This window comes from Amblyomma maculatum, chromosome 9 (assembly GCF_055883805.1).
Source record: "Amblyomma maculatum isolate TAMU_Amacu chromosome 9, ASM5588380v1, whole genome shotgun sequence".
Lineage (NCBI taxonomy): Eukaryota > Metazoa > Arthropoda > Arachnida > Ixodida > Ixodidae > Amblyomma > Amblyomma maculatum.
The window spans coordinates 95,523,825-95,548,357 of record NC_139352.1 but is presented as its reverse complement, the minus strand read 5'-3'; the positions used below and the strand labels follow the sequence as shown (position 1 = coordinate 95,548,357).

The 24,533-nt window shown below is 45.0% G+C and overlaps 2 protein-coding genes across 2 annotated transcripts in view; one reads left to right on the top strand and one right to left on the bottom strand.

Annotated features, from left to right (window-relative positions):
* Window positions 1–2,379, bottom strand: part of LOC146179782 (uncharacterized) — an 80,891-nt gene extending 78,512 nt beyond the window's left edge. The window contains exon 1 of the mRNA XM_084579342.1: window positions 1,889–2,379. Within this exon, the coding sequence (XP_084435468.1) occupies window positions 1,889–2,027 (139 nt within the window). The 5' untranslated portion in view covers window positions 2,028–2,379. The remainder of the gene's footprint in view (window positions 1–1,888) is intronic.
* Window positions 2,380–2,638: 259 nt separating this feature from the next.
* On the top strand, window positions 2,639–20,822 carry Rab7 (RAS oncogene family member Rab7). The gene is made up of 5 exons (XM_084579341.1): window positions 2,639–2,835; window positions 9,921–9,980; window positions 11,386–11,512; window positions 14,142–14,360; window positions 18,582–20,822. Exons 2-5 carry the CDS (start codon window positions 9,928–9,930, stop codon window positions 18,795–18,797), a joined length of 615 nt encoding a protein of 204 aa, XP_084435467.1. The 5' UTR covers window positions 2,639–2,835; window positions 9,921–9,927; the 3' UTR covers window positions 18,798–20,822.
* Window positions 20,823–24,533: the final 3,711 nt, after the last annotated feature.

The window sequence follows — 24,533 nt, the reverse complement described above, 5'->3', positions numbered from 1 at the left end:
GAATGCAAACAAGGTGTGGTATACCTAATTCCTTTGACTTGTGGCCAAGCATACAAAGGGCAAACTGGCAGATGTTTACATGAAAGACTGGGAAAACACAAGCACAATGCGGCACAAGCAAGGAAGGGCATAAAGTGTCTGAACACTTTATGAATGACCGAGTAAAACCTGCACATCATTGTTTGGGGAGTGCACTGCTGAGGCACGTTTGATTCTCAAGAATGCAGCTGTGTGCGAGGGCACTTCATCGGTGAATCTGTCAGAAAATTAAATCGTGTTCCTAGATGGTCACGGCATGAGCGTGCCATGAGTCTCAATTCATTTTTCTGTTTTGGAGCACTGCCTTCTGTATATATCCTTCCATGCTCCAGATAATAATCACATGAAAGTTGGCACTTTGCTCTGTGTCTCTCTGACGTCCCTGTCTTTTCTGCACTTCAGGTTTCACCAAAATGTGCAGTTTCCAGCTGGTTAATTGTAAGGAATGACAACCTCCAGCGATGTTGCATACGGGAGTCAGGCAGGGCAGGCTGTGAGGAATTATGAGCAGAAGAAAGCTTCCTGCCGAAGCAGTAGCTGGGCACCAACAAAGGCACATGCAGGGCCAACCTCCACTTAAAGGCCAAAGATAGACCAGCAGCTGTCAATCTGCCTGCTCTGTGCCACCCGAGCATAGCTCACTATGCCACAATACAAAGGCTTTACCTTTGACCTGCATATGCCATGCATAATTTTTGTCCTCAAGTCAAAGAAAATGGCACAGATGGTAACTTTTCGCATGAAAGAAGCACTACATGAGATGAGACGACTGGCATCTGGAGTTGTTCAGTGGCATTAAAAAAAGTGTTTTGTTTGTGCGTGATTTTTTTTTCTTTTGTAATATTTTAGCCATTGCTCTCTCCTCTGCTCAGGCCATGACATGAAAACACCGCTGTTGTCCTCTACGCTTGGCCCATTTGTCCCAGTCATATTACTATGCTTTAGGCACGTGCAAAATGGGTGACACAAAGACCCTGTCAAACCGGTAGGACTTGGTGATATTGAGAATTGTTTATGTGCAGAAGGGAGTTTCAGCAAAGCATATGAGGCCTGCTGAATTGAACAACTTCATGACATAATACGCTAAGCAAAATATTTCTGCGTTTTGCTGCCGTTGGATCCATTATGCCATTATGGTCATTGCCATTATGCTTCTGCTTAGAATGGCAGCGCTGAATTCATCATAGTATTAGAAGCTGCTTGACATATACGTCTGCTTGCAAAATTTGAAACCTGAAATAACAGCAAACAGGCTCCCATATATTATTTCCAGCAAGCTGGCAGCTGTCGTATCCGAATAAAGCATGCTGCCAGGCTAGTTGGTCTAACATCTTTTTAAAAACTGGGATAACTGGCGCCTGTCCGTTGTCCCCTTGTCTCTCTCTTTAGTGTGTTAATTTTTGCGCCAAGGTCTTTTCCCAGTTTTTTTAAAGATGTCGTATCCGAAGCTATATGTGCATATTGTTATGGATAAAACAAAATAGAAAAGGAATAAGGCAACCAGAACTAAGGAGAGAGAATTTCACGCCTCTGTGCAGAAAACGAGGTATTATTAAGTGCGCTTATCTCGTGTTGTTTGTGGGCCCGAGCTGCGCTGACTACGTCAGGGTTTCATCGGAATCGGGTTAGGCACAAGCGTGTTCAAAAAATTGGGCTCGGGCCGAGCCAGGGCCAATAAATCTGGTCTGGGCAGTGGTCTGCTTACGGACAACAGATACAACACTGCGCAGAAGTAGATCACTGGGTAGGAATTTCATGACGCGTTCCAGGCATATCATACTGAACGATTAGCTGTTAAGTAGAAGGCTTCAGAAAATTTCGTTAAGGCGAAAAAGAGCAGGTATCTCACCATTACTACAGACGAGGGCCAAGGTCTGCCAGTCCGCCTGCTCTGCGAATGCAGACAGAACCACTGACGGTCGCACACCGTCCTGACGACGAGTGGCTGATAGGGATAACAGCCGCGTCGTCTCAAACAACTGGAACATCTTTGTTGAACCCTTTACGGGCTCGCTCAAGCCACAGTTCCTCGCGATGCGTTCGACACACGTAACTCGCAAATCTCATCTACATTTATCGGCTTCATGGGTTGTGGAAAAGCCAGCTTTCAGGTGAAACCTAAAGTGCGCTGCCTTCTATGCACGCGCACTGAAGATGCAAGATAGAGAGTGATGGTGATTTTTAAACGGCTCAGTAAGATAGACTTGTTGAACAACACACGGTCATTATGAAACTAAAGGTTTCTAGTTAAGGAGGGCTCTAATCATTGCACCACTGGCACAGCACAAATGCAAATGGTAACTACAGCCGCTGTAACCAAACAAATGCGATTGGTTGAATGCGACGTAACATAGTTGCTTGGCCAGAGGGGCGATTTGTGCCTAAATGTGTCGCAATGTCAATGCTCAGCCACTGGTTGTGATTCTGCAAACTGTCTGTTGCGATTTACGCATTTTTTTGTGAAAAAGACGACTTGGAAGTCAATCAGTGGTGCAACTGCTAATTATCAGTGCACAACTAAGCGCACTTTTACATTCACTCACGCCACTCATGCCGCTGCCATCGGTCACATGATGTCAATGACGTCATTGTCCCGTGATCCACTGATCCACGATCGGCGCCATATTGGTTTAGTCGGTGTGTCCTTTTCTCAGCGCTGAGCAGTGCAACGATCTGTGAAAAATTTTCGCACCTACCGTGCCGGAGTAGGGAACCTCGCACGGCTGCAACGGCCTTCAGCGACCTTCATCGGTGACGACCGAACTGCAAGACCGGGCGTCCTTCGGCAGCGTCTAGGTAAACTATTCGACTCCGCGTCGTTTTAAGCCTAAGCTATCGCAGAGGGCTCGTCTTGGGATCGTCGGTGAGCCTCCAGGGACGGCGCGCATTGCGTCTCCTGCACTTCGCAGCCCGCGCTCATTTTGTTGGCTTCGACTGGAACGCTTTTTACGAACAGCGGCAGCGTCTGTCAAAGCGACGGAGACACGGCGCGCCGTCGTTCAATGAGTGCGTGACGACGAAGTTGTTGGGTCTGCGCATTGACAAATCAGCTGTTTGAGCGAAACAACCTCCTCCTCGCTTGCTTTTCTTCGAAGCGTTGCGCCGTCCGAGGCAGCTACTCAAGGTTCTTTGCTCGCCTTCTGGGCGCTGCATTTTCTTGGCACCTAACTGTAGACACGGCGCAAGCGATTATCTCATTCTACAGCGGCCGTGTTAATCGCGCCGCATCCACCCACCGAGCAGAGACGGCGTGTGCACTGTCACGAACGTGTTCGGCTCGCTTGTCGTAATTACTCGTGCTGCGACGTCCGGCAGCGGAGGTGACAGCGTCGGCCCGCCTCGACTTTCTCTGGTTTTCTTTTTAGTCGTTTTCGGGTCGATCCGTCGTTGGGTGACTGGCGCGCTCTCCGGGTGTTTGCTCGGGTGGCCCCTGGTGCACTGCCCCGACTCCCGAGCGACCTGTGACGTGATAAACCGTGTCAAGATCGCCTGTGCGTGAGTCAGTAGCACCCCTCTCCGAAGCGTCCTTTGCTCTGTTACGCCCAGGCACGTTTTGCCGCTTCGCACTTGGCTGTGGTTTTTGCTAGCTCTGCTCGCGTGGGCAGCCGCCAAGCACACCGTATGCATTTGGTTGACAGCTACGGTGTTGGATTTTGAACTCGTCGCGGTCTCTCGTCGCCCTTACTCCGTATGTTTGTTGCGTGATGGCTACCGGGCCTCGGCAAAAAAAAAGCAGTCTCGGCGCGTGCGACGTTTTGTCGTCTCCTTGTTGCTGTGTGCATACGGTGCCTACAGGTCGCGTTGCGCCACTGCCGATGTCGTGCCGTTGCAGGCTTCGTACGGCATGACTCAGCCATTTTCATCTCAATCATTTCTCGGCCTTTGTTCGAGGGAGGATGCATGGATCGGATGGTGTAAATTTTTTCCGTCAGTGGAGGCTTCCCAGAATTCCTGCGGATAGCCTAATCTCCGCTGACGCAACAGCTGATGGAACCGGCCTGACCCGGTCATTGTTATTCTTAGACTCCGAAGCATGAAGCTTGGTGATGCCTCTGACCTCTCTCCACATCTGCTCCCTCATCCTAGCAGTTACCAATGAATTTATGCAGTTTTAGTTCGTCTTGACAATCCTTTATGATAAAATTGCTGACTGCATTTCCACGCAATTGGTTAAAGTTGCTTTAAAGTCCTACGTAACTACTGGGTATTCAGTCATCCTAACTATACGGCATCCTTCATTTTGCCATCGCATTGCCATCTCTTTGTTACAAGCATTGCTATTTGACACATCATTGGGAACCTTGCATCTGTGCTCCTGAATTTATCACTCCGAACACCCCTTTACGACTACACACCTATACGACCACCTGTTCAGCATTATCCTTTCCATGGACAGCATCCAACCAGAATGACATTTCCTACCACGTCAGAGCCATTTCCTGTCATTTGAAAGTCGCTGCAGCAAAGTTGGAAGTTTGTTGCTAATGGCCCTTATTTCTATCTTGTACTAAAGGACCAAATTGGTGATGATATACCTCAGATGCACTGTGCGCAATCATTTGTTGCACTTACTCTTGGTGCTCTGAAAATTTTCTTCCTTGTATCCTGGTCCGGCATCCTGGGGTTTTACTTTTGTACTGGAAGGAGGGGGCTACATTGAAAGTTAAACGTGTTCATAGCTGGAGGCTTGTGTTGCACATGTGCTCCCTGTGTTGCTTCGTCTGAGATGCACAGTGTGTGCCTACAGCAGCAACTTGTGCTGTTTCCGCCACCTGTTCTGCTGTTGCCAACATGACAGCACTTCCTGCTGGAAGCCACCTGCAGCTTTCATGGCTGGCTGGGTGTTGTGGTATCCTGCGTGGTGGCATTGCTGCACGCTGCCCTCCTGGCCACGTTTTGATGGAGGTGCAACTAACAAACGGTTGAAATTATCCAGAGCCCTCCACTATGGTGCCCCTCATGGCCCGGGCCACCTTGTGACACTAAACCTCATAGACCGAAAATCAAATGTAATCGCTATAATCATTCAAATGTAAGGAGACATCTTCTCCAAAATAAACTTGGAACATAGGTGCATCCCTCTACAACTGCTGTGAAAGGAGGTCCTCAGTAGTGGCCGCATGCAGCCTCTAGCATCGGTGCCAGTTAACTCGGAGATGAAGCAGTTGTTTCCAAGTCCTCTGCATCACATCACTCATTTGCACAGCATCATAAGGACTTGGTGCTGCGTTCTCTTTCTGAGCATATGAACCAGTTAATGAGCTTGAGCTGACAGTGCACATTGAAGTATACACACTTCCTTTAGTTTATTTCAAGCTTCAAAGGGAGGCTATTATTGATTGCCTCAACAAATGAACCGGAGTGCACCTTACTCTGTAATTAATAAATGACTTATTGGTTGTCATACTTATTGTCTGTGATATGTTGCTGAGGAAACGCTGAAATCAAGCTTGAAACAAGTTTTTAAACTCCCCATAATAAGGCATATGTGACCTTCCATCTGGGCCCCACCACGGTAGCTCGGTGGTTAGAACACTTGACTGCTCAAGGGTGGAAGTGCTGCTCCATTCTGCTCAAAATTTGAAACAAGCCTCAAGCAGTTGGAAGGAATTAATTGCGAAAAAAATGTTCTGTGCACCTGGCGTAGCACCCTCTCCCAACCTCGAATCGCCAGTGGTCTAAAGAAGCGAGAGCAGCGGCCGAAGCATTCACTGCGCACCACCTCTAGCCATTAGGAATCTTATCAGGTAACAAAAAAAACTACCAGAGTTTTTTGTAATGGTTCTGCTAAAACAAGCAGGCACATAATCAAGCCTCTTTTTAATAGAAAGCATGTCAAGCCTACATCAGACAACAGCATACTTAGATCATTTTGAGGGTAATGCCAAGAAGTTGCCAGTCACTACAGATGCTTTCAGGAGTGTTACAAATTGTCGCCAACATTTTGAACTTACTGTAGTCCTAGCATTTTTCCAGCGAAACCTCAAGGAGCCACTGGAAGGTCATTAAGTAATTTGGCGAACCCTTGAGTGCCGGCTGTCTTCCCTATGTTGGCCAGTGCCCAGGAATTGATTGTGCATAAGATAAAGGAGGTATGCAAAGATAAAGGAGTAGAAATATGGTTCTCATTGATGTGAACTTTAAATTAGTGGTGTTTGAGCACATCAAAGTGATAGTCCCCCTTGTTTGAATCGATCAAGGCAAACTATTAAAAAGCTTTTAACCAAACTTAATGTTCAGTTATGAAGTGGACAAGCAAGCATTTCGTTTGCTGCTAATCTGTTCCAAATTGTTGCTGAGATAAGTTGTTATTCGGGCATCTGCACATATTGTGGCTGTTTGTCTTGCCTTGTTGGAGAGGTGTGCGTAGTCGGCAAAGCATTGAATGTCGAATAATAAAAAATCAAATTGCTTTTTTTTTTGTATGTCAGAAATAGAAAATCGCAGGTATGTTTCACCATCAAAGCATTCCCCAAAAAATTGAAATGCTCAAGCCTGCTTGACTGCTGCTGCTTGACTGCTGGATCCAAAAGTGCAGTATTGGCTGCATGAGCTTTGGCAGCAGCGAAACCTCAACTAAAGCTTGTTCCTTTTTGTTTTGGCAGCACACTTCCGTGGCAGTGTCGCTAAAAAAAAAAATTTGGTCCTCAGTTTATATTAAATCGCTCATTTTCATTCGAAGCACCACACGAATATCCAAGAATCATGTTTGCACCTACCCCAGAACTCTTCATCGAAAATGTGGTGCTAGCTTGGTGTGTACCTTCCCATGCTTGTCACTTAAATTGAACCTGCTTTCCTCAAATTGTGATTGTTCGCATCCAGCGAAAGTGCACTCAAAGTAGTGGTGGGCCTTGCTTGAAAGAAATCTGTTTGAGGTCATTGCAAGAACTGCCATGGTGGCTTCATACTCTTGTTCTGGAATATGGCAGTGCAGCATTGCATGGCACATCAGCGTGTTTTGCCAAGGCACAGCTAGCCAATCGGCATGAGCAGGGGGATATGAAATCTCCAATGAAGAACGTAAACGATCGCCAGTGCTCCTTCCCTATTCGTTCCCCATAGTGCACAGAATGGTAGCTGAGCGGGTGCAGTAGCAGCATGCAAGCACACTAGCTGTATATTTGCGATGGCTGCTTTCACCGGTTTCATCAGTTGCAATGTTCCTTCAGGCTGGGTTACCGGAAGCATATGCAGCTCGTTTGTTTGAAAAGCCATCGGCGCATAGTAGTTGACACTACATGTCTGAAATATTTGTCCCAATAAATCCCGATTGGAGGGCGTCACAACCACATGACCTTGTGCGGAAATTTGAGATTCTCGGCATTCAAAATAAGGCTGTAAGCAAATTGGGGAAGGGTGCAAATGAAACTGGAAATAGTGAGGAGGTTCTTGCAATTGAAGTATTCAGAAACTAGAAATAATTCAGTGAAATCAATTTGTCACCACTCAGGCTCAAACCCAGGTCCTCTGCATGCCAGAGGGGGACGCAAGGGATAGGCCATGAAAGATCATTGGCACCAAGCGTGTTAGGGGGGCACCTAATGAATGCGTTCATGTGCATATGACGTACTACAATGTGTTTAGGATGTGTACTGATGTTGTAGTGGTAACATTTTAAAAATGAAATGATTTAAACACGAAAATTTATTTTTGAAATTCACGCAACAAAAAAGCTGTGTAAAGGCGCCACGTTTACTCTTAATGTGAAGCATAAGTGTCCCCAAAATTTTGAGGGGAAGAGCGCGAACTTGAAACAACTGCCTCAGAGCCACGTCTCGCAGTTATGTCCTCCAAGGTGCAGCCCGTGCACTCTCCCTGTATTGTTGCATTTTTACGCATTCATTTGTGTGCCTCACGTCACTGCAGTGCTGGGAGACGCTCACCAGATACTGCAACAATATTCAAAATCATCTTGAGCATCATTTTAGAAATTTCCTGAAGATTTTCGGAGCTGCACCTGTCCAGCGTTTTTGTGAAAACACATCTTTGAATGAAAGCTCACATTATAGCCCTAGCTCCTCGTTTGCGTCATAAGTTGTCTTGTTGCTCGTCGCCAACAATGCACCGCTGCTCGCCCCTTGGGAATCATTATAGGCTAGAAATACTTATGGGATTCATCTTGCAGGATTCCATTTTTGCATTTTTTGGGTATTTTGTTTTTCATGTGACATTTTCACTCTGAATAAAAGTAACTCATGTTTGATCTTTTTCTTTTCATTTCCGTTTTATTGCTTTCCCCAAAAGCATAGCAACAAAATTTGGATGTAGGTTTGATTTCCTGTTTTAATTTGAGTTCTGTGAAATCCTGAATCTACTGCTTCCTAAACCCAATATTTTGATAAACCCTCATATTTACGAGTTCCAAGAGGGAGAATTTTGCTACGATCCTGATTGCTGCTAGAAATTGCCTTTTGTCAGTTCAGTCACCGGTTGTAAGGAATAAGCATAATTTGTTTGCCTACTGTATGGTAGGTATTTGTTCTTATAGTGTGCAGAGACTTTAATGCTGATATTCAAGTCATTACATAAGGTGTAAATGTAAATTACAAACTAGAGGAGTGAGCCTGTCCTGTCAGTTACGTGAGGGAGAACATTTAAAATGGGACAGTGAGCACTTTTTTCATGTTCTAAGTATTGATCAAATCCATGGGAGCTTTTCCTTGTCTTTATATATATTTTTTCAATTGCAGTTGTGATCATTGGTTTCTAAATGAGAATCGTAGGGTGCTTTTGAGAAAAACAATGAACTTTGCATCTCTTTTTGCCTCGTGGAAATTGTGCCAAGTGAAGCACAATTTCATGTCAGTTTTGCATCTGTAATCGCTGTGAAATCCAATGCGCTGCTGAATTTTGCAACATTGTTACCGAGAAACGCGTGCAGTCAGTTGTCTAAAATGGACAAACAATTTGGGATTTGAAATTTTTCCTCTTAGTGAGCCCTACAGAGGTGTCCGAGGGCCTCTTACGAGGGGGTACCCAAAAGAAACCGAACTTATTGAACCTATTTGTACTCTCCACTTTCACTAATACAATTGTTTAAACTTTCATTCTGCTTTTCAAAAAGTTGCTTAAATTCATCTTTTGTGATGCTTGACAGCGTCTGCGTCGTTTTTTTCTTTGTCTCTGCAACATCAGCAAAACTCTTTGCTCTCATATATTTTTTCATTCTGGGAAACAAAAAAAGTCGCACAGGGCAAGGTCCATTGAGTATGGGGGATGAGGAACAGGGGTCATACCATTTTTAGTCAAATATTGATGATTGCACCAATTTTTTCAACATTTTCATGCGTTCGGGTCGTGGAAGGACGACCAGAACGAAGTTGGTCATCAATTGACATTTCAACCATTTGGAAACGGGAGAACCACTCAAACACTTGAGTTTTCCCCATAGCATCATCCTTGTACGCCGTTGTTAATATTTCAAGAGTTTTTGTTCCATTTTTTCTGAGCAGAAAGCACATTTCACCACTACACGCTGTTCACAAAAATCAGTCATTGCAAAAACGACGCTCACAGCAAACAGTTGTCACTGTAAACTTTGCCGAAGCTAATATGTCGGATCTTCGACACCACTCGGCTGACTGACTCTGGAATGTTCACTCTGCGCTCCTAGCAGCAAAATACAGTACTACGAAAACGCTGCCTACCAAAACATTTGTTCAGTTTCTTTTGGGTACCCCCTCGTAAAGTCTTTCATTTCTTGGCAAGACATGCCTCAGTTTTTGATTCTGAAGAGCTGTGGACATCACCCACCAGCATGATGCGATCTAGTTGGGTGGTGAAGTTTGTTTTGCTTGTGGCTTTTAGAAAATTTGAACCTTTTGTCAGGGAGAGGCCATTGCATTTACTCACATTGCGTTTTCTTTTTGTCTTTGCAGCTTCACAATGTCGTCCAGAAAGAAGGTACTACTTAAGGTCATCATTCTTGGGGAAAGCGGGTAAGTCTCGGCTCCTTTCAGCAAGTGTGCCATGCCACCAAGCAATTTGATTCAGCAGTCCTCTGCCCCTCTTTAAGTTCACACACACACTGCTGTGCCACCTACTAAGCCAAGCTGGCCTTGAAATCTTCCCAGTTTCATGCGTAATGTTTCATACGTTTCATGTGCTCAATGTGGCCAAAGTTAGCACAGCTAGTTTTATGCCCGACAAAATAACTTGCTTTACGTCCAATGCACACATGAGCATTTTACGTGTGGTTTTATGGCTGGGATCAATCAGTGTTCCATACTTTGTGGTAGAGTCGCTCTTATAAACCTCAAGCATGGAAACCACGGTCAGTGATGCTGATGCTGAAAATGATGCATGATCAACCCGTCCAAAGGGGCGAAAACACATCGTGCTGCTACGTACAGTATTTATTTCAGCTGTGCAAGATGGTTGGTGCCGCCATTTGGCCATTTGTTTTAAAAAGCTGGAGATTGGGGAGAGCTAGAGAAAGCTTTGTGCACGTACCAGACTAAATTGCTACAGCTAGCACAAATGCTGGACCCCAGGACTGCCCTTGATCATAGGAATCATGGGGAGACTGAGTCTGAATAATGGCTTCTGCACAAGGGAAGCGCATATGTGCTTAAAATGTGACAGGACTGACTGGCATAAATGAAGAACCAGTGATGTCAATGTAGAGGAGATGTAGTCCTTTGAATCTTTTTTTTTTCTCTGGAAATAAACCCACAAGGAGAGAGCACTTCCAGGGGCCCACATACAGTACAAATTGCAGCTTGTGAGCACAAGGTAACAAAACGATGTGATGGTTTTGGCCTGCCACTGATAGCAGTGAATGAGCATGTAGGGGCTTCTTTGTAAGAGTGTAAGGATTAGTACAGATGGCAGGACCACCCTTCAATCTCATCCTCTTCAGGCTCTGCACCAATGAAGACTACCTTAATGGAGTAACATTCTTTGTATCACGCTAACTTTTTCAGTATTTTTTACCAGCCTGAGAGGTTTGGAAACTAAAAGCCCCATGCTCCAGATTGGAAATTCCAAGTCCTCCAGACTGCTTCTAAATAGGCTTTGCTATGCCAAAGTGCTGTAAATTGTAAATATTAGCACCCAAAAAATTCCTGCTCCAAATCAAATTTTTGCCTGCTACAAACCATTGCACAGACTTTCTTGAAAATGACATCAAAAAGTGTGATCGGCATGCGGCCTGATGCATGAGAGCTAGTTGCGAACCAAGCAGTTTTCCACCGGGAACACCTAGGCGTGTAAACGTTGATAAGCGTTCTGCATTTGCTGCTGCTCAAGTTAGTGTGGCATTCATTGTCCATGCAAGGGCATTGTTCTGTAGCAGAAAGTGTGCGCATGTGTGGTTCATTTTTCGGTATCGATTCCTTTCAGGGTAGGCAAGACGTCCCTGATGAACCAGTACGTGAATAAGAAGTTCAGCAATCAATACAAGGCCACAATTGGGGCCGACTTTCTCACCAAGGAGGTGATGGTGGACGACAGGCTCGTCACCATGCAGGTTGGTGGTGGCTCCTCTGCTTGTATGTCAGTGTAAATTCTGCCAGCAGTGACGCGCAGGAAAGTTTGGTGGGAAAGTCACGACAGTTGAGTGGTTCCTGTTAACAGGATATTCATGACAGAACTGTGCCCCTTCCCGAGTGTACAGTGGGTATTTGCTTGTGGCTGGACTTACGAGTACCTACTACCAGATTTTTTTTAAACCTCCTGCGTATATGTACCGATCCAGCACAATTGGTCCATATATTTTGTGCAAGAAGCTAGCGGAACACGGAGGGCAATGCTTTAATCGAGCTAGGTTTGCAAAGGCGGCAGTCTTTCAGACGATGCAAGAATTTTAGTGTGGCGGTATGCGGTGTGCTACTTACTGTTCTTCCTTTATATGAACAACGGATGTTGTCTGAACGTGCATATCAGTTTTCTCGTGACAGTACTGCAGGTTGCTGTACTGTATGGAACCACAGTGTTGCAAGATTTTTTTTACCTGCGCTGTGTTTTAAAGGTGACATTGTTGCTATTCAAAACTGCTCGTTTCCACTGTTCGTTGTAAAGGACCAGCACACAGTGGCAATACATAAGGGAGGTATTAGTGTATGAAAAACAGTAAGTGGGTAGGGATTTCAGTAATACACATTGGGCTAGTTGGTCCATTCTCAGCTCTATTAGCATGAAAAAGAAGCTAAAAAAGTCCCTTTATTCTCTCTCTTTTTTCCAAAGACCTTGGTAGACTTGGTAGAGTTTCATTGCAAAAGACCAGTCTACACCAACGGTACACTAGGACAGACACACAAGTGCCAATTAACACTTTCATGACTGTGGGGGAAAAAAGGCAGTTCTGTAGGATTTTGGCCAGAATCTTTATTAAATGAACTATTCTCAGTCTTGCTGCAACAAATACCAAAAGGTTGCTGTTTAAATGGTCTCTCAGGGGCATTCATATTTTGTTTAAACACTGTGCAATAACATGAAAAAATGTCTCTGCACATGAACAGAGGTGCAAGACAAAAAAAAAAATTCATTATAAAAGTAATTTAGGAATATACACAGTCATGCATACCCTGCTCCAGAGCAAGCAGCAGCTGAAACATTGCTTGCCTGCAGCCAGCAGTTGAGGATCCAGGTTGTCCAGCACCTGCTTCATCGTCCAAGTTAAATCGGATTCCATAGTTTTCATCTGAGTCTTCACTACTGATATCCTAAAGAAAGAAAAAAAATGATATGTTGTCGAAGTGGCTGAATTGCACAGTTGACACTGGTTTTCTTACCCCCGCCTGACACTAGCTCGGGCACAGTCTTGTGCATCGCTGCCTGCTGCCAATAAGCAAACTAAGCTGAAGCCGAACAGATGTTAATATAAACTCCTAGATTGTGGTACATATTTCATCGTGCTGAAATTTTACCTTGGCAGCATGTGCAAACCTTGATGCATTTAAGGAGGTGTTGGTACATGAGAGTCCAGGGAACTAGAAGAATGCGAACAATGATCTGGGCAAGTTGGTAGGAATTGATTGCATAGGATGAACCCACAACTAGGGCATACTAGCACTGTCTGAGTAAGTTGCTAGGTATTCTGCAAAGGACCTGTGTGAAATGAGTACACACTAGGAAGGGAACACAGCAAGCTCTGAAAGACTTGTACAGCCCACTAGCAGTGTTCCCCAGCCATACGGCGTGCACCTTCCCAGTAGCAAAGCCCCATGCAAAAGCAGACTTCACGCTAGAGTCTGCTTCTGTATGCCTTTAGGTCAGGTCTTATCACATCTGTGTAAACCTTTTGACAAGCAGGTAGCTTTGTCCACTGCGACCAACCTTGTTGGTCAATGGGGGGGGGGGGGGGGGGGGGGGGGGGGGGGGGGCGACACAGCTCCTGCTAGCACTGCTTTGTGACATGCACCATGCATTTTCTGGCACCACAGCGGCCTTGGCTTCACACGTTCTCAGCCTACCGTGCTCCAAAAAAGACCCCCCAGCCCTGCGGTCTGACTGCAATGCCCCTCAGGCACAGAGGGTGCACGCACGAGTTGCGCTCTTTTAGCAGTGTTTCCCCTGGTTTCCCAGAGGGCCAGTGGAGGCAGAACCAAGCAATGCTTCAGTGTCCACATAGCTCTGGTTACATGGGACACCCCTACTCTGTATGGCTTCAGTAAGGGGAACTCCCTGCAAAGACTTACTGGAGGCTTTATTCGAGGCTCACTGCGTGTCATATGCTGGTGCTTTTTGCAGTGAATCCCTACCCACTTGCCCAAGTAGCCATTTCTAGTCCAGTCACACTTTCACTCTTCGTCATGAAGCACTGTGCGCTGGAGGGTTTGATTAGATGGTTGGTTTATGCGGTTTAACGTCCCAAAGTGACTCTGGCTTTGAGAGACGTCGTAGTGGAGGGCTCCGGAAATTTTGGCCATCTGGGTTTTCTAACGCGCACTGACATCGCACAGTGCACTGACAGGCACCTAGCTTTTCACCGCCACTGAAAGCGGCCGCTGCGGCCGGGATTCGATCCCACATACCTGGGCACAGTAGTCGAGCGCCCAACCACTGCATCACCCTGGCGGGTCAGGGAGGAGCTTTTGAGATTGTAGCAGTTGAGCCTGAATTGCAGTTAGAACCACGTGTGTATGTGCTGTGTGTAGATCTGGGACACGGCGGGCCAGGAGCGGTTCCAGTCGCTGGGCGTGGCCTTCTACAGAGGAGCTGATTGCTGTGTGCTGGTGTTTGATGTCACCGTGCCGGGCAGCTTCAAGGCACTCGAGTCATGGCGGGACGAGTTCCTCATCCAAGCCTCGCCTCGCGATCCCGAGAACTTCCCCTTCGTGGTCATTGGCAATAAGGTGGACCTGGACAACCGGGGGGTGAGCATTATTTTCCTCCTTCACTTCTCTCCTGTCGGCCTTGGTTGATAAATAACTGGAGGAAAATGGGTCTTCTCAGTGGACAGTAGCTGAAGCGCTTTTCCTGATCCCTGATATATTAGACTTGAACGGGACCACCTGTGTAGGCTCCCATGACTGTGAACAATGTGAGACAATTCATTAGCTTCCATAGAACCCAAACATTAAAAAACAAAAAAAACATATAGCTGCCTAAGATGAACTGTTTGGCGTAACCTTCAGTTAGTACAAACTTTTGCTGCACTCAAGGGGCACTTGTGTGGCACTGTCAGGGGGGAAAAAAGATTTGTAACATGATTTTGCACAAGAAGGTGCACCCTCACAAGATGGCTCCTGCATGCCATTGCAGAGAGAACAAGGGAAGCTGTCTTGAGGGTATGCTTTCTTGGTGTGAAGCTCTCATGGCAGTGCAGAAAAGGCAAGGCACCATTGTACCTGTACTGGTGGAGATGTGACATGGCCACACGGTTAGATCTCAGCATATTGCATGTACCATGAGCTACGGGCTGCCTTCGATATACTGTACAGCGTGTATGCTCGAAGCGGGCCCACTCGAGTTTTAAAGCTGCAGGGCCAAATTTCGGACTGGTATGTTGCAGTGCATTATCATGGCGTAGGCAAAAAGCAATGCACCCGTGTATTGCGGCGTCGGTGCACATTAGAGAACCTTAGGGGGTTGAAATTTCTAGCCTTTTAATGGGGTGTCTATTGTTAATCCTTGTAAACCAAACCAAGTCTTCAGTCATTAGTTGGTTTTTTATGCCCAATGATGTTTGCGTGCTCCAAGCTCCCTTTCTTGCTTTTTCTTTCTCACCAAGAATACAGCTCAGTGATCTTGTGCCTGTACGCGTGTTTCCATGAGGCCTCCCACATCGATTATAAACTAGAATGGCCTTTGTTCGAAAGTTATAGTTTTTGTATGCAAGCTCAATTGCCTGAGCTCAGTGGATAGCTGAAGAGCAGATCCCCTGCTGTGCCTCGTAGAAAAACAAGCTTGTGCCTTTTCTATGCTGTGTGTGTATGGTTGTAAGAGTTTGAGCACGCTGAAGCATTTATAAGCCGAGGCAAGAGACCTCTTCCTGTGCTTCTATGTTGGGTACGCAAAAGCTAAAAGCGTGACAGCAACAAGCATGCACCCTTCATCTGCCAGGTACAAACCAATGAATGCCTCTTCTATTGTAGGTAGGTACAACTACGCCACCAAGCGAGCAGAAAGTGAGTGCTAAGAGGGCCAAGCTGCTGCCGGAAGGAAATGCGCAAAATGATACGCAACAAATCTGAAAGCTTTTAAAAATATTTTGGGCAAGCCATAAAGTCATCCAGAGTAAAGCAAAAATTCATTGAGCTCATTTTGCATTTCATCACTTTGCAACATCGGCACATTTGCTTTAATTTTTTTTAGTTTATAATTTTCTCCTGGTGGCACAGTGCTTAGGGCATTCAACTGCTGTACCAGAGGATGATAATGATAATAATAATAATAATAATAATAATAATAATGATTTGTTCACAGGAAAGGAAAGGCGCAGTATATGTCACACAGAACCGCACCAGAAGGGAAGGGAGGAAGGTGGGAGTGAAAGCACAAAGAGGGAAAGGGGTGCCGTAGTGGAGATCTCCGGAACAATTTAGACCACCTGGAGATCTTTAACGTGCACTGAGATCACAGGCACCTCTCCATTTCGCCTGCATAGAAACGCAGCTGCCAAGGATACATAGTTTGAATCCCCGCAACAGTGGCGGCGTTTTGGTGGAGGTGAAAGACAAGACATCCATGTACTGTGCGATATCTATGCATATTAGGACCCCAAGTGGTCGAAATTTTGGGAGCCTTTCACTATAGCATCTCTAATGCTTGAGTTGCTTTGGGACATTAAACCCCATAAATCATTTCTGCTCCATATCTGTTCCAGAATGCACGTTTTCTGCTTCATATGTGATGTCAGCGCATGTTAAGGGGAGATGCTACTCAAAGACACTTTTTCTTTAATATTGGACTTAGAGCTATGAAACTCCGGCTATTAATTCAGTTTTTTATGCTGACTTCAAATCTGCAATTACTTTTACTCTAAGATTCATAGTTTTCTTTCTGTTCAGTGACAATGTGCAAAATACACACCCTTTTGCTCCCCCCTTTTTGCCATACTAAACTTCCATAAACACACATCATTGATGGCTCATTTTGATCCATATAAACTGTAGAGTGCCAAACATAATAATGTACATATAAAATATGCTAATGACGTGAAAATTTTGAATCTGGCAAGTCTACATGTTCAAGACACCACCATGTGGTAACTTTTTTTTCTTGTAAATATTTGATCAGTATTTTATTTCTTGAAAGAGATAACGGCACTCCTCAAACCTCAGAGAAAATGTGTGCAAAATTTCATTCAGATATGAGCATCAGAAGTACCAAAAACAAGAAGGGCAAGTGCTGAAAATTGCCCAAAATTGCATTTTGAGAAAAACGCATTTGAAGTTAAAATTGCATGTTTATTTAAAAAAGGGCTTCAATTCCTATCAAACTTTGGAACAAAAGGAGAAAATTGTCCATAAAGCAGCCACTGGCATGATAAACTTCCTGCAGCATATGTCACTCCCTCACGACCCTTGCAAGTGGACTCAGACACTTGCTTTTTTTTTCTTCAGTGTGCGGTGATTTGCTCTCGCTTCCGCAGTCAGCTTCAAGGACATTTGTTTCTGCCCTATTTTTCTGGATGTGCCAAGCTTTGATGCACTGGCTTGTGGAGTCCAATAATTGAGGAAAATAGCACTAGCTGCTGGTATCCAACTCCTATAGAACGGGCCGCTACAGCAGCTTTGGCGTTGACAACAAAGCTTTCACGCGAGCTCCAGCTGTCATAATCTCGGCTCGTGTCCCTGCACGCCGCGCCTCGCCGCGATGAGTATGTTGTGGAAAGGACACTTTGCGAGCAGGCAGAGTTCTCAGAGTAGTTCAAGGAACGAAGCGAGTCTACGCTTCGCGGCCGGTTCCCGGACACGCTGCTCGCAAGAAAGTTCAGCGCGCTGTCAAGTCAGTAATAACAGTTGACTCCTCATTGCAGGTTCTTTCCTCACCTTAGGAATGCCTTTTTTTTCTGAGGCACCAACATACTCTAACGCCACTTCAAATTCCCCGGAGGCATCCGAAACGCTGAAGGGATCGGCGTCGGTTTCGCTGGGCCTAACTGCCGCGGGTCAAGTTGCCACTGGACGAGCCTTTGCCTTCGATATTCGTCGACGTCCTCTATATTTGTGAACAGAACAATATTTCACTTCTCGATGACGGCGCTGGTTCGATTGTGCTTCATCCATTACTAAGATAAAAGTTGCCGAACGATCGTCACTCTGAAACGCATCTCGACGTAGCATGGAGCCAATAAGTGGACTTCGCCACATGCATACGCGCAGCGGCCAATGGCGATGCCCGATTCGTACCATGTGATCTAAAAACCAGTCGCAGCGCTCGAAAAACACGCCATAGGCATGCTTTTATTGCGTTTTAGACTCCGGCCAACCGTGGTGATTGGGAGAATGCGGCTTGGCTGATCTCACGCGATCCGCAACGGCGATCAACTGTGCTATGCCGACCGCAGGACGCTCGAAGATAGCGTACTTTCGGTCATTTAACCGCCACTGTGTGCTCTTTAAACACAATTTCAGCCCATTTCCTGTTTAAACTAGGCTTTGATTCTTATTTTCATGAAAGTAGAGATACTAAATAGACAAAACAAGTAAAAACAAAATCAGTCATTTTCGAAAAAAAGCGCGTTTTTCGACCTGCATCTCCCCTTAAAGACCCCCAGGTGGTTGAAATTACTCCGTAGCCCTCCACTATGGCTCCTCTTTTTCTCTCTCCACTTTCACTTCCACCTTCCTCCCTTACTTGACGGCGCAGTTCAGGTGTCCATAAAAACAAGTGTGACAGATACTGTACTTTTCCGTTCCTGTGAACCAATTATTATTATTATTATAGCTGCTGCAAACGCCTTTTCATTTTTTTTCTCAAAGAGCTGCTCCAAAATCTGCTTTTGTCGTCCCACCCCTGCAGTTGGGTAACACTTCGTCAGGATTCCTCGGGTTATCATACACCACAAATTTTTATAACGTCACTGCTGCACATTTGATTTGTGGCTCACAGCCGGTAGAGTCTCGAGTTCCCCTTTGCTTCGGTTGCAGGTGTCGACCAAGCGGGCCCAAGGCTGGTGTCAGTCCAAGAACGGCATCCCATACTTTGAGACGAGCGCCAAGGAGGCCCTGAACGTGGAGCAGGCCTTCCAAACCGTGGCCAAGAACGCCCTTGCCCAGGAGACGGAGGTGGAGCTGTACAATGAGTTTCCCGACCAGATCAAGCTCACCAATGAGCAGAAGCCGCGCAGCCAGGGCTGCTGCTAATGATGCCACTCCTCGCACCCCTTCCCATCTCGACGACAACAAGGCAACGCGCACGACCAAACAACCCAGTGCTTGCACATACTCCCACACAGCTCCTGGCCTTGGGACGAGCAGATGGTGGCGGTCGGGCGGAGGGAGAAGACTCTTCGCCCATCTGCTCGTTTGGTCAAGCTCGCGACGTCGATTTGGCAGTGGCTTTGCCAAGGGCACGCATCTCTTGTCACCACGTCTCTGTTGCTCTTCTTTTTTTTCTTAGCCAGCCTCTCTTGTCTCAGAGCAGGTTTGTGTTTCCAGACACGAGTGAGGCATGGTGTGTGGGGAAGGAGCCTGAGGAGTTGTTGCCTGCCTTTGCAAAAGTGGCAGGCAGCATTCGTAAGCATGTGGGGTCGAGTGAATGAAGAATCGAGGGCGATGGTGATCAACGCTGATGCTGCACATGTGTTTTGTTTTGTTGTTTTTTTCCTCCCATGGCGCATTTTATATGTTGCGAAGCAGAATACGGAAAAGGCTTTGCAGTAAGGTGTTGTGATCTGTGAAGTATTCTCTGAAAGCAGATGCAATCAGTGTGTTCTTGCAAAGTTCCATATGGAGGACTGTTTTACACTATCTGCAATTTGCGTCCGTCTAGTTTCTCATCTTCAACTCGGGTTTAACCTGTGTTGTAGGTGCTTGCAAAATGAGAGGCATTGAGGTTGAATACTACTGCTGCTCTTGGCACACTTCCCGCAGAAGCCAGCAAGCTGTGTATGCATATTGCTTTGGCACAGACATCAAAGGCAGCAATGTTCTTTTGTATATAATAGGCGTCGCAGGTCTCATAGTTGACACCAACTTTTATCCTAATGAAATTTTACTAACGGGCAAAAAAGGGGCTGCCACGTTCTCTGCTCTGTACTCCTAGACGACTGCTGCTAGTTATATTCTCGTATTGTTCTTGCCATCCCTGTCAGGACGGTTTTGTTTGCTGCTCTTAGTACTTCCTCTTTTGAATAACTGTGGTTTTGAAGTGCAAAGAGGAGGAGGACTGGTTATTGACAACACTGATAACCATAGCATTCCTTGTTCTGCCATTTTTATATGTACGCTTGGCTCGCAGCAAATTCAGTGAGGCTAGTGTTCCTTCAAAGCGCTATACAAATTCACAAGCATCATCATATGCCCCCTGTTCAAGGGGTGGTGCTTTTCGCTTCTTCATTCGGTCACATTTGAAGGACTCAGCGATGCAAGTCGTTGAAAGCTTGGGATGTGCGCTAACGCTTGCGAGGGCACACACTAGTTTAAAGAAGCAAAGAAAAAAAAAAAAACAAAGGTCCTTCTTGCACGCTACACGGTTGGCATATCATTCTGCGTGGCACTGATGTATTGCCAGCCTCTGTTTGCTTTTTCCCCGCCTCACATACTCTTGTGTAAATAAGATATCTCTAGCTCACAGTAGGGAATGCAGAGTGCTCTGTAGGCAGTCGTGGGGCTTTTGTTTTTGACGTTTGATCAGAGCTTCAGTGTCAGCGGCGGCGTCATTTGTTCGGCTCTGCAACGCTGTCGCCATGTGGTTTCCTAGATCTTGGCAGGTTTGTCTTGTAATTTTGGCTGTAGCAAAAGCGTTTTCTCCGCCAGTTGCGTTAGCGTCAGTCGGGAACAGCTTTATATATGTATATGATATACGGGGTTGTATCTGTGCTTTGTTCTAGGCTGAATGAGAGCTGCACTATTTTTTTAGGGAGACGACGGATGTGTGCGCTGGTGGTTACTAATTTTAAGCCCTTGTTCCAACTGTTAATGGCATCTTTATTTTTGTGTGTGTGTGTGTGTGTGTGTGTGTGTGTCTAGTTTATTTCTGCCTGTGTTGCTACACTCTGCAGCAAGTGACTTTACCCCCTCGCCTACCCCTCCCCCACCCCCCCCCCCCTTTTTTTTTCCTCATTTGAACCGCCAGCTTCTCGTCATAGTATGTTACAAAGGTTTTTTGCTGTTTGAGAGAATGTGTAGACCTTTTTTTATGAATAAATATGCAGTATCTACACTGTACTCAGCTGTATAAGATGTCTTTAATGATTGCATGCAAGAACTGATTGATGTATGAAATATACCTGTTTCGAGGATGTGGTGTATCCTGGCTCATCTCAAATTAATTGCACAGCTGGAAATTTAAATACCTCCTTATGTAGTTTCCAGCTGGAAGTATACAGTTACTATTGACATACAGGGTGTTATCTATATCGGCCAGTGTCTGGCCTTTTATAAGGTTCGTAGAAGCAAATTTACTGGCTGTTTTTCTGAAATACTTTGGCATGCCTGCTCAATCCTGTAACAAGGATATTTGCAGTTTCCTCCAATAAAGCTTATTGCAAAGTTGGCGTTTATTAAATGCAATTTAAGTTTCGTGTAAGAAGAACCTGTCTCTGTATTGCCTGTGCAAAGGAGGTAAAGTTTCGGTGGGTCAGGGTCAAAGGTTGGCCTCACTTCTGCAGTCACTGGAAAGTTTGCCCAATTTCGATGCCTATGGAGGGTAACCTGTCTGCAAATTCATGTTATACTAAGGCTGATATTTACATCTTTTGGGTATTCCCAGCACTGAAGCCAACAAGAACACTGCACCTGGCAGCAGCGGGTCTCCTGCTTAGCAGTCAGTCTTTGTGCACCTCAGCACCTCATCGTCACTCACTTCTCGACATTATATACAGCAAACCTTTTTTTTCTGTCATTTTGCACTTGTTCTCCTTTCATAACAAAAATGTTTGGACTCTTTAGGCGAGACATTTAAAATGCTGCTTCTGGCAAAGAATCTGCTGATTGGTCGACTGAGTGCGTGACTTGAGACTGTGTGGCTTGGCAGAGTGCTTATTTGGTGATGGGGTGAGATGTCATGAAACTGTTACAAGGCCAAGTGCATTGCGGGTTCGGCACCAATTTGGCAGCTGCGTTTAGTTGTGCGCAGACTTCTCTAGATGGCCCATGAATTTAAATGACTGAGGAACGATTATATTGCTGTGTTTTTTTCTCTTGTGTGACCTAGAAGATTGATGTCACAGCCATCTCTCAGCTGTTGAGACCGGAACAGGTAAAAAAAATTTGGTTATATATGTCCAACAAACGGAGGTGAATATCCTGTAGTGATCACTGTACAGTAATGTCTTGCGCACTATTACTAAGGATAAAACACTAACCTGAAAATTGGGCGTCTATTAGACCCTATTCACTATCAGGTTTAGCTGGCGGCAGTTGTATCAACCCTGTGTTGTGAAGACTCCATAACATTGAGCAATTTGAAATTAAAATCACAAAAAAATTTATCCAAAACGTCGGCACCGATCTACCAGCGTACTTCCTACTGTGTTCATTTGTCAGACACTTGAGACGCTGTTTCAAACGCCGTCCTACCAGAGCTCAGATTTCACAGACACCGTTTCATGATTCGCCGTAGGCCCTCTATCTCTCTTTCCCCCTCTCTGTTGTTCCATTGGGCATGCCATGGTTGCCAGTAAAGCTGCAATGACGTCACGTGATGAAGCTCTATACTTTAAGGATTGAGCATCGGCAGCTGCACAGACTGCGTATACGGCGAGCAGCAGTAACTGACTAGATGAAATCTGAGTGGACTTCTGGCTATAATGCCCCCGAGTTATTTATTGGGTGGTTGTCTGCCCGCTGCTCTGAGGGGAAAAGAAACCTACTTCCTGCAGCAGCTCAAAGTAACTTTGGCATCATACAAACACCAAAATAAGGCTCTGAAATAGTATACCTGTCCAAAGATATTGGAAGATATGCCAATGGGATCCAGTGAGCTCCGTGGGGAAATACCATGTGGAACAAAAAGAAAACTACCAATTTACGTTTTTACTAGGTATGTGCAAACAGAATTGCATGCTTAGTTGGAAACCAATGCAAACAGATAAGCTTACATCACACAAACTGAACACTATGCACAGTCAGACCTATCTAGAACAAGGAAAATATGTATGCCCTTCTAAATCTTGATATCAAGTGTTCTGCCACCAGGTAGGTACATCTAAAACGCTTCCCTAGGCTACGCTACTTGCTTATTCGTGCTGTAGTGTAACGCATGTGGTTGCATTTAATGGTCTCTCTTCTCTAATAGCATGCTGTCTGATTCAGGCAGGAAAAAATTCTCCCATTTCCTGCTGCTAGACGAGCAGCATACACTGCAAGGATTCTTGTGACGCATCTGCCTACAGGAAGCGAGAGACCACAACCAGTGCTGCATATGCTGCTTGATTTAGCTCTTTGTTGCTGCAAAGGGTAAACTGGTTGAAAATTTCGGAGTTCTCCAGTACAGCGTCTCTCAATAATGCCCTGGGGGCCATGAGGGTATTGGAAATAAGTATTGATGGCATCAAGAGTGATATGACTTCCAAATGTCATAATTAGAAATTGCTGACATCATATCATGACTAAGCATGACTTCAGAGTGCAGCATGTCAGTGCTTGATGCCAAGTAAAATCTATAAAATTGTTATTGACAAAATAATTGAAATTGAAAAATTGAAAAGGGCTTGAAATGTGTGAAATTACCCAGAATGAGAAGCCAATATTTACTTATGGTAATTAAAACAATTAGTGTCCAATTGATCAATTAGTGAGTTGAAATAATTGAAAAAAGGGGGTTGAATGTGTCAGTTGCTTTGGAACGTTGAACCCTACAAACCAAACTAAATCACAGATATTTAACTATCTGACTGAATTGAGTATTTCATCTTACTGTGCTTTGAAAAAATGGGCATGTATAAAGCATTTGTTGAATAGGGGCGCATGAACAAGCAGTCAACTTGCGCAGCAGGGTGACGCATTTTACGTGGTGCATTTAGTGATACAGTATGTGATATTTGGGAACTCCTAAGCCCTGTGTACACTCTTCCGATTGGAACAAGAATTTCAATTGAAACCCATTGAGCCCCATTTGAACCAGACGAGGTTCCACTAGGTTCCAGTGTTTCTTTTTTTCACTATGACAGTAAATATGCTTTTTGCAACTAAATCTCTTGAGATTACATCTGCCGAGTTCATGCACAGGGTCTGCACAAAAATGACAATTCTGATAGGCATTAGAAACTTTTTGAACAACGTTTTTATGTTATCTTAGTGCAATGTATACCAAAATACAGCTGAATAAATGTGGTTTCACACAAATGTAAAGGCCTTAACAGTGGTAAAGATTAACATGTCTGAATGCCACTTGAATCTGAAAGAATCCACAATAATACACTTCCAGAATAGAGGTTGCTTAGAACATTCTAATTAAGAATTTGAAGGTAAAAGCATAATTAGACGTCTTTTATTCGCACTTTATGACATCCAACTCACCCAGCACACATTTCAATCAGCAGAACACATTTTCTTCCCCATCCATTTCCCAATGGCGCACTTACAACAAGCAGCATTGCAAGCTCCTCTAGCCAATCTCTTCTGCCATGGCGTACTTTCTCTCTCTTCCCCTTCCGCAACTGAGGCAACTCTATTTGACAAATATTCTAGCCTTTATAATCCTGCACTCCATCACTTTTTCTCAGAACCCTCCACCAATTATTAATTGTTTCCCTTTGCTAGCGCACTCTGTTTTTCTGTACCTTACATACACAGCCTTAAAATGTGCACATATAAAAAAAGGCAGTAATCTACAGATAGGCACCCCATTTAAATTTCCACAATTAAAAAAATTTATTGGTTTATTGGAAAGGAAATGCAGAGTATCTTTCATGCTCTTGATGGACACTTGAATAG

Coding starts and splice junctions, on each gene's coding strand:
- Rab7 (XM_084579341.1), top strand. CDS start 9,928: ATGTCGTCCAGAAAGAAGGTACTACTTAAGGTCATCATTCTTGGGGAA. Junction 11,513..14,141: donor ACAGGCTCGTCACCATGCAG/GTTGGTGGTGGC, acceptor TGCTGTGTGTAG/ATCTGGGACACGGCGGGCCA. Junction 14,361..18,581: donor TGGACCTGGACAACCGGGGG/GTGAGCATTATT, acceptor CTTCGGTTGCAG/GTGTCGACCAAGCGGGCCCA.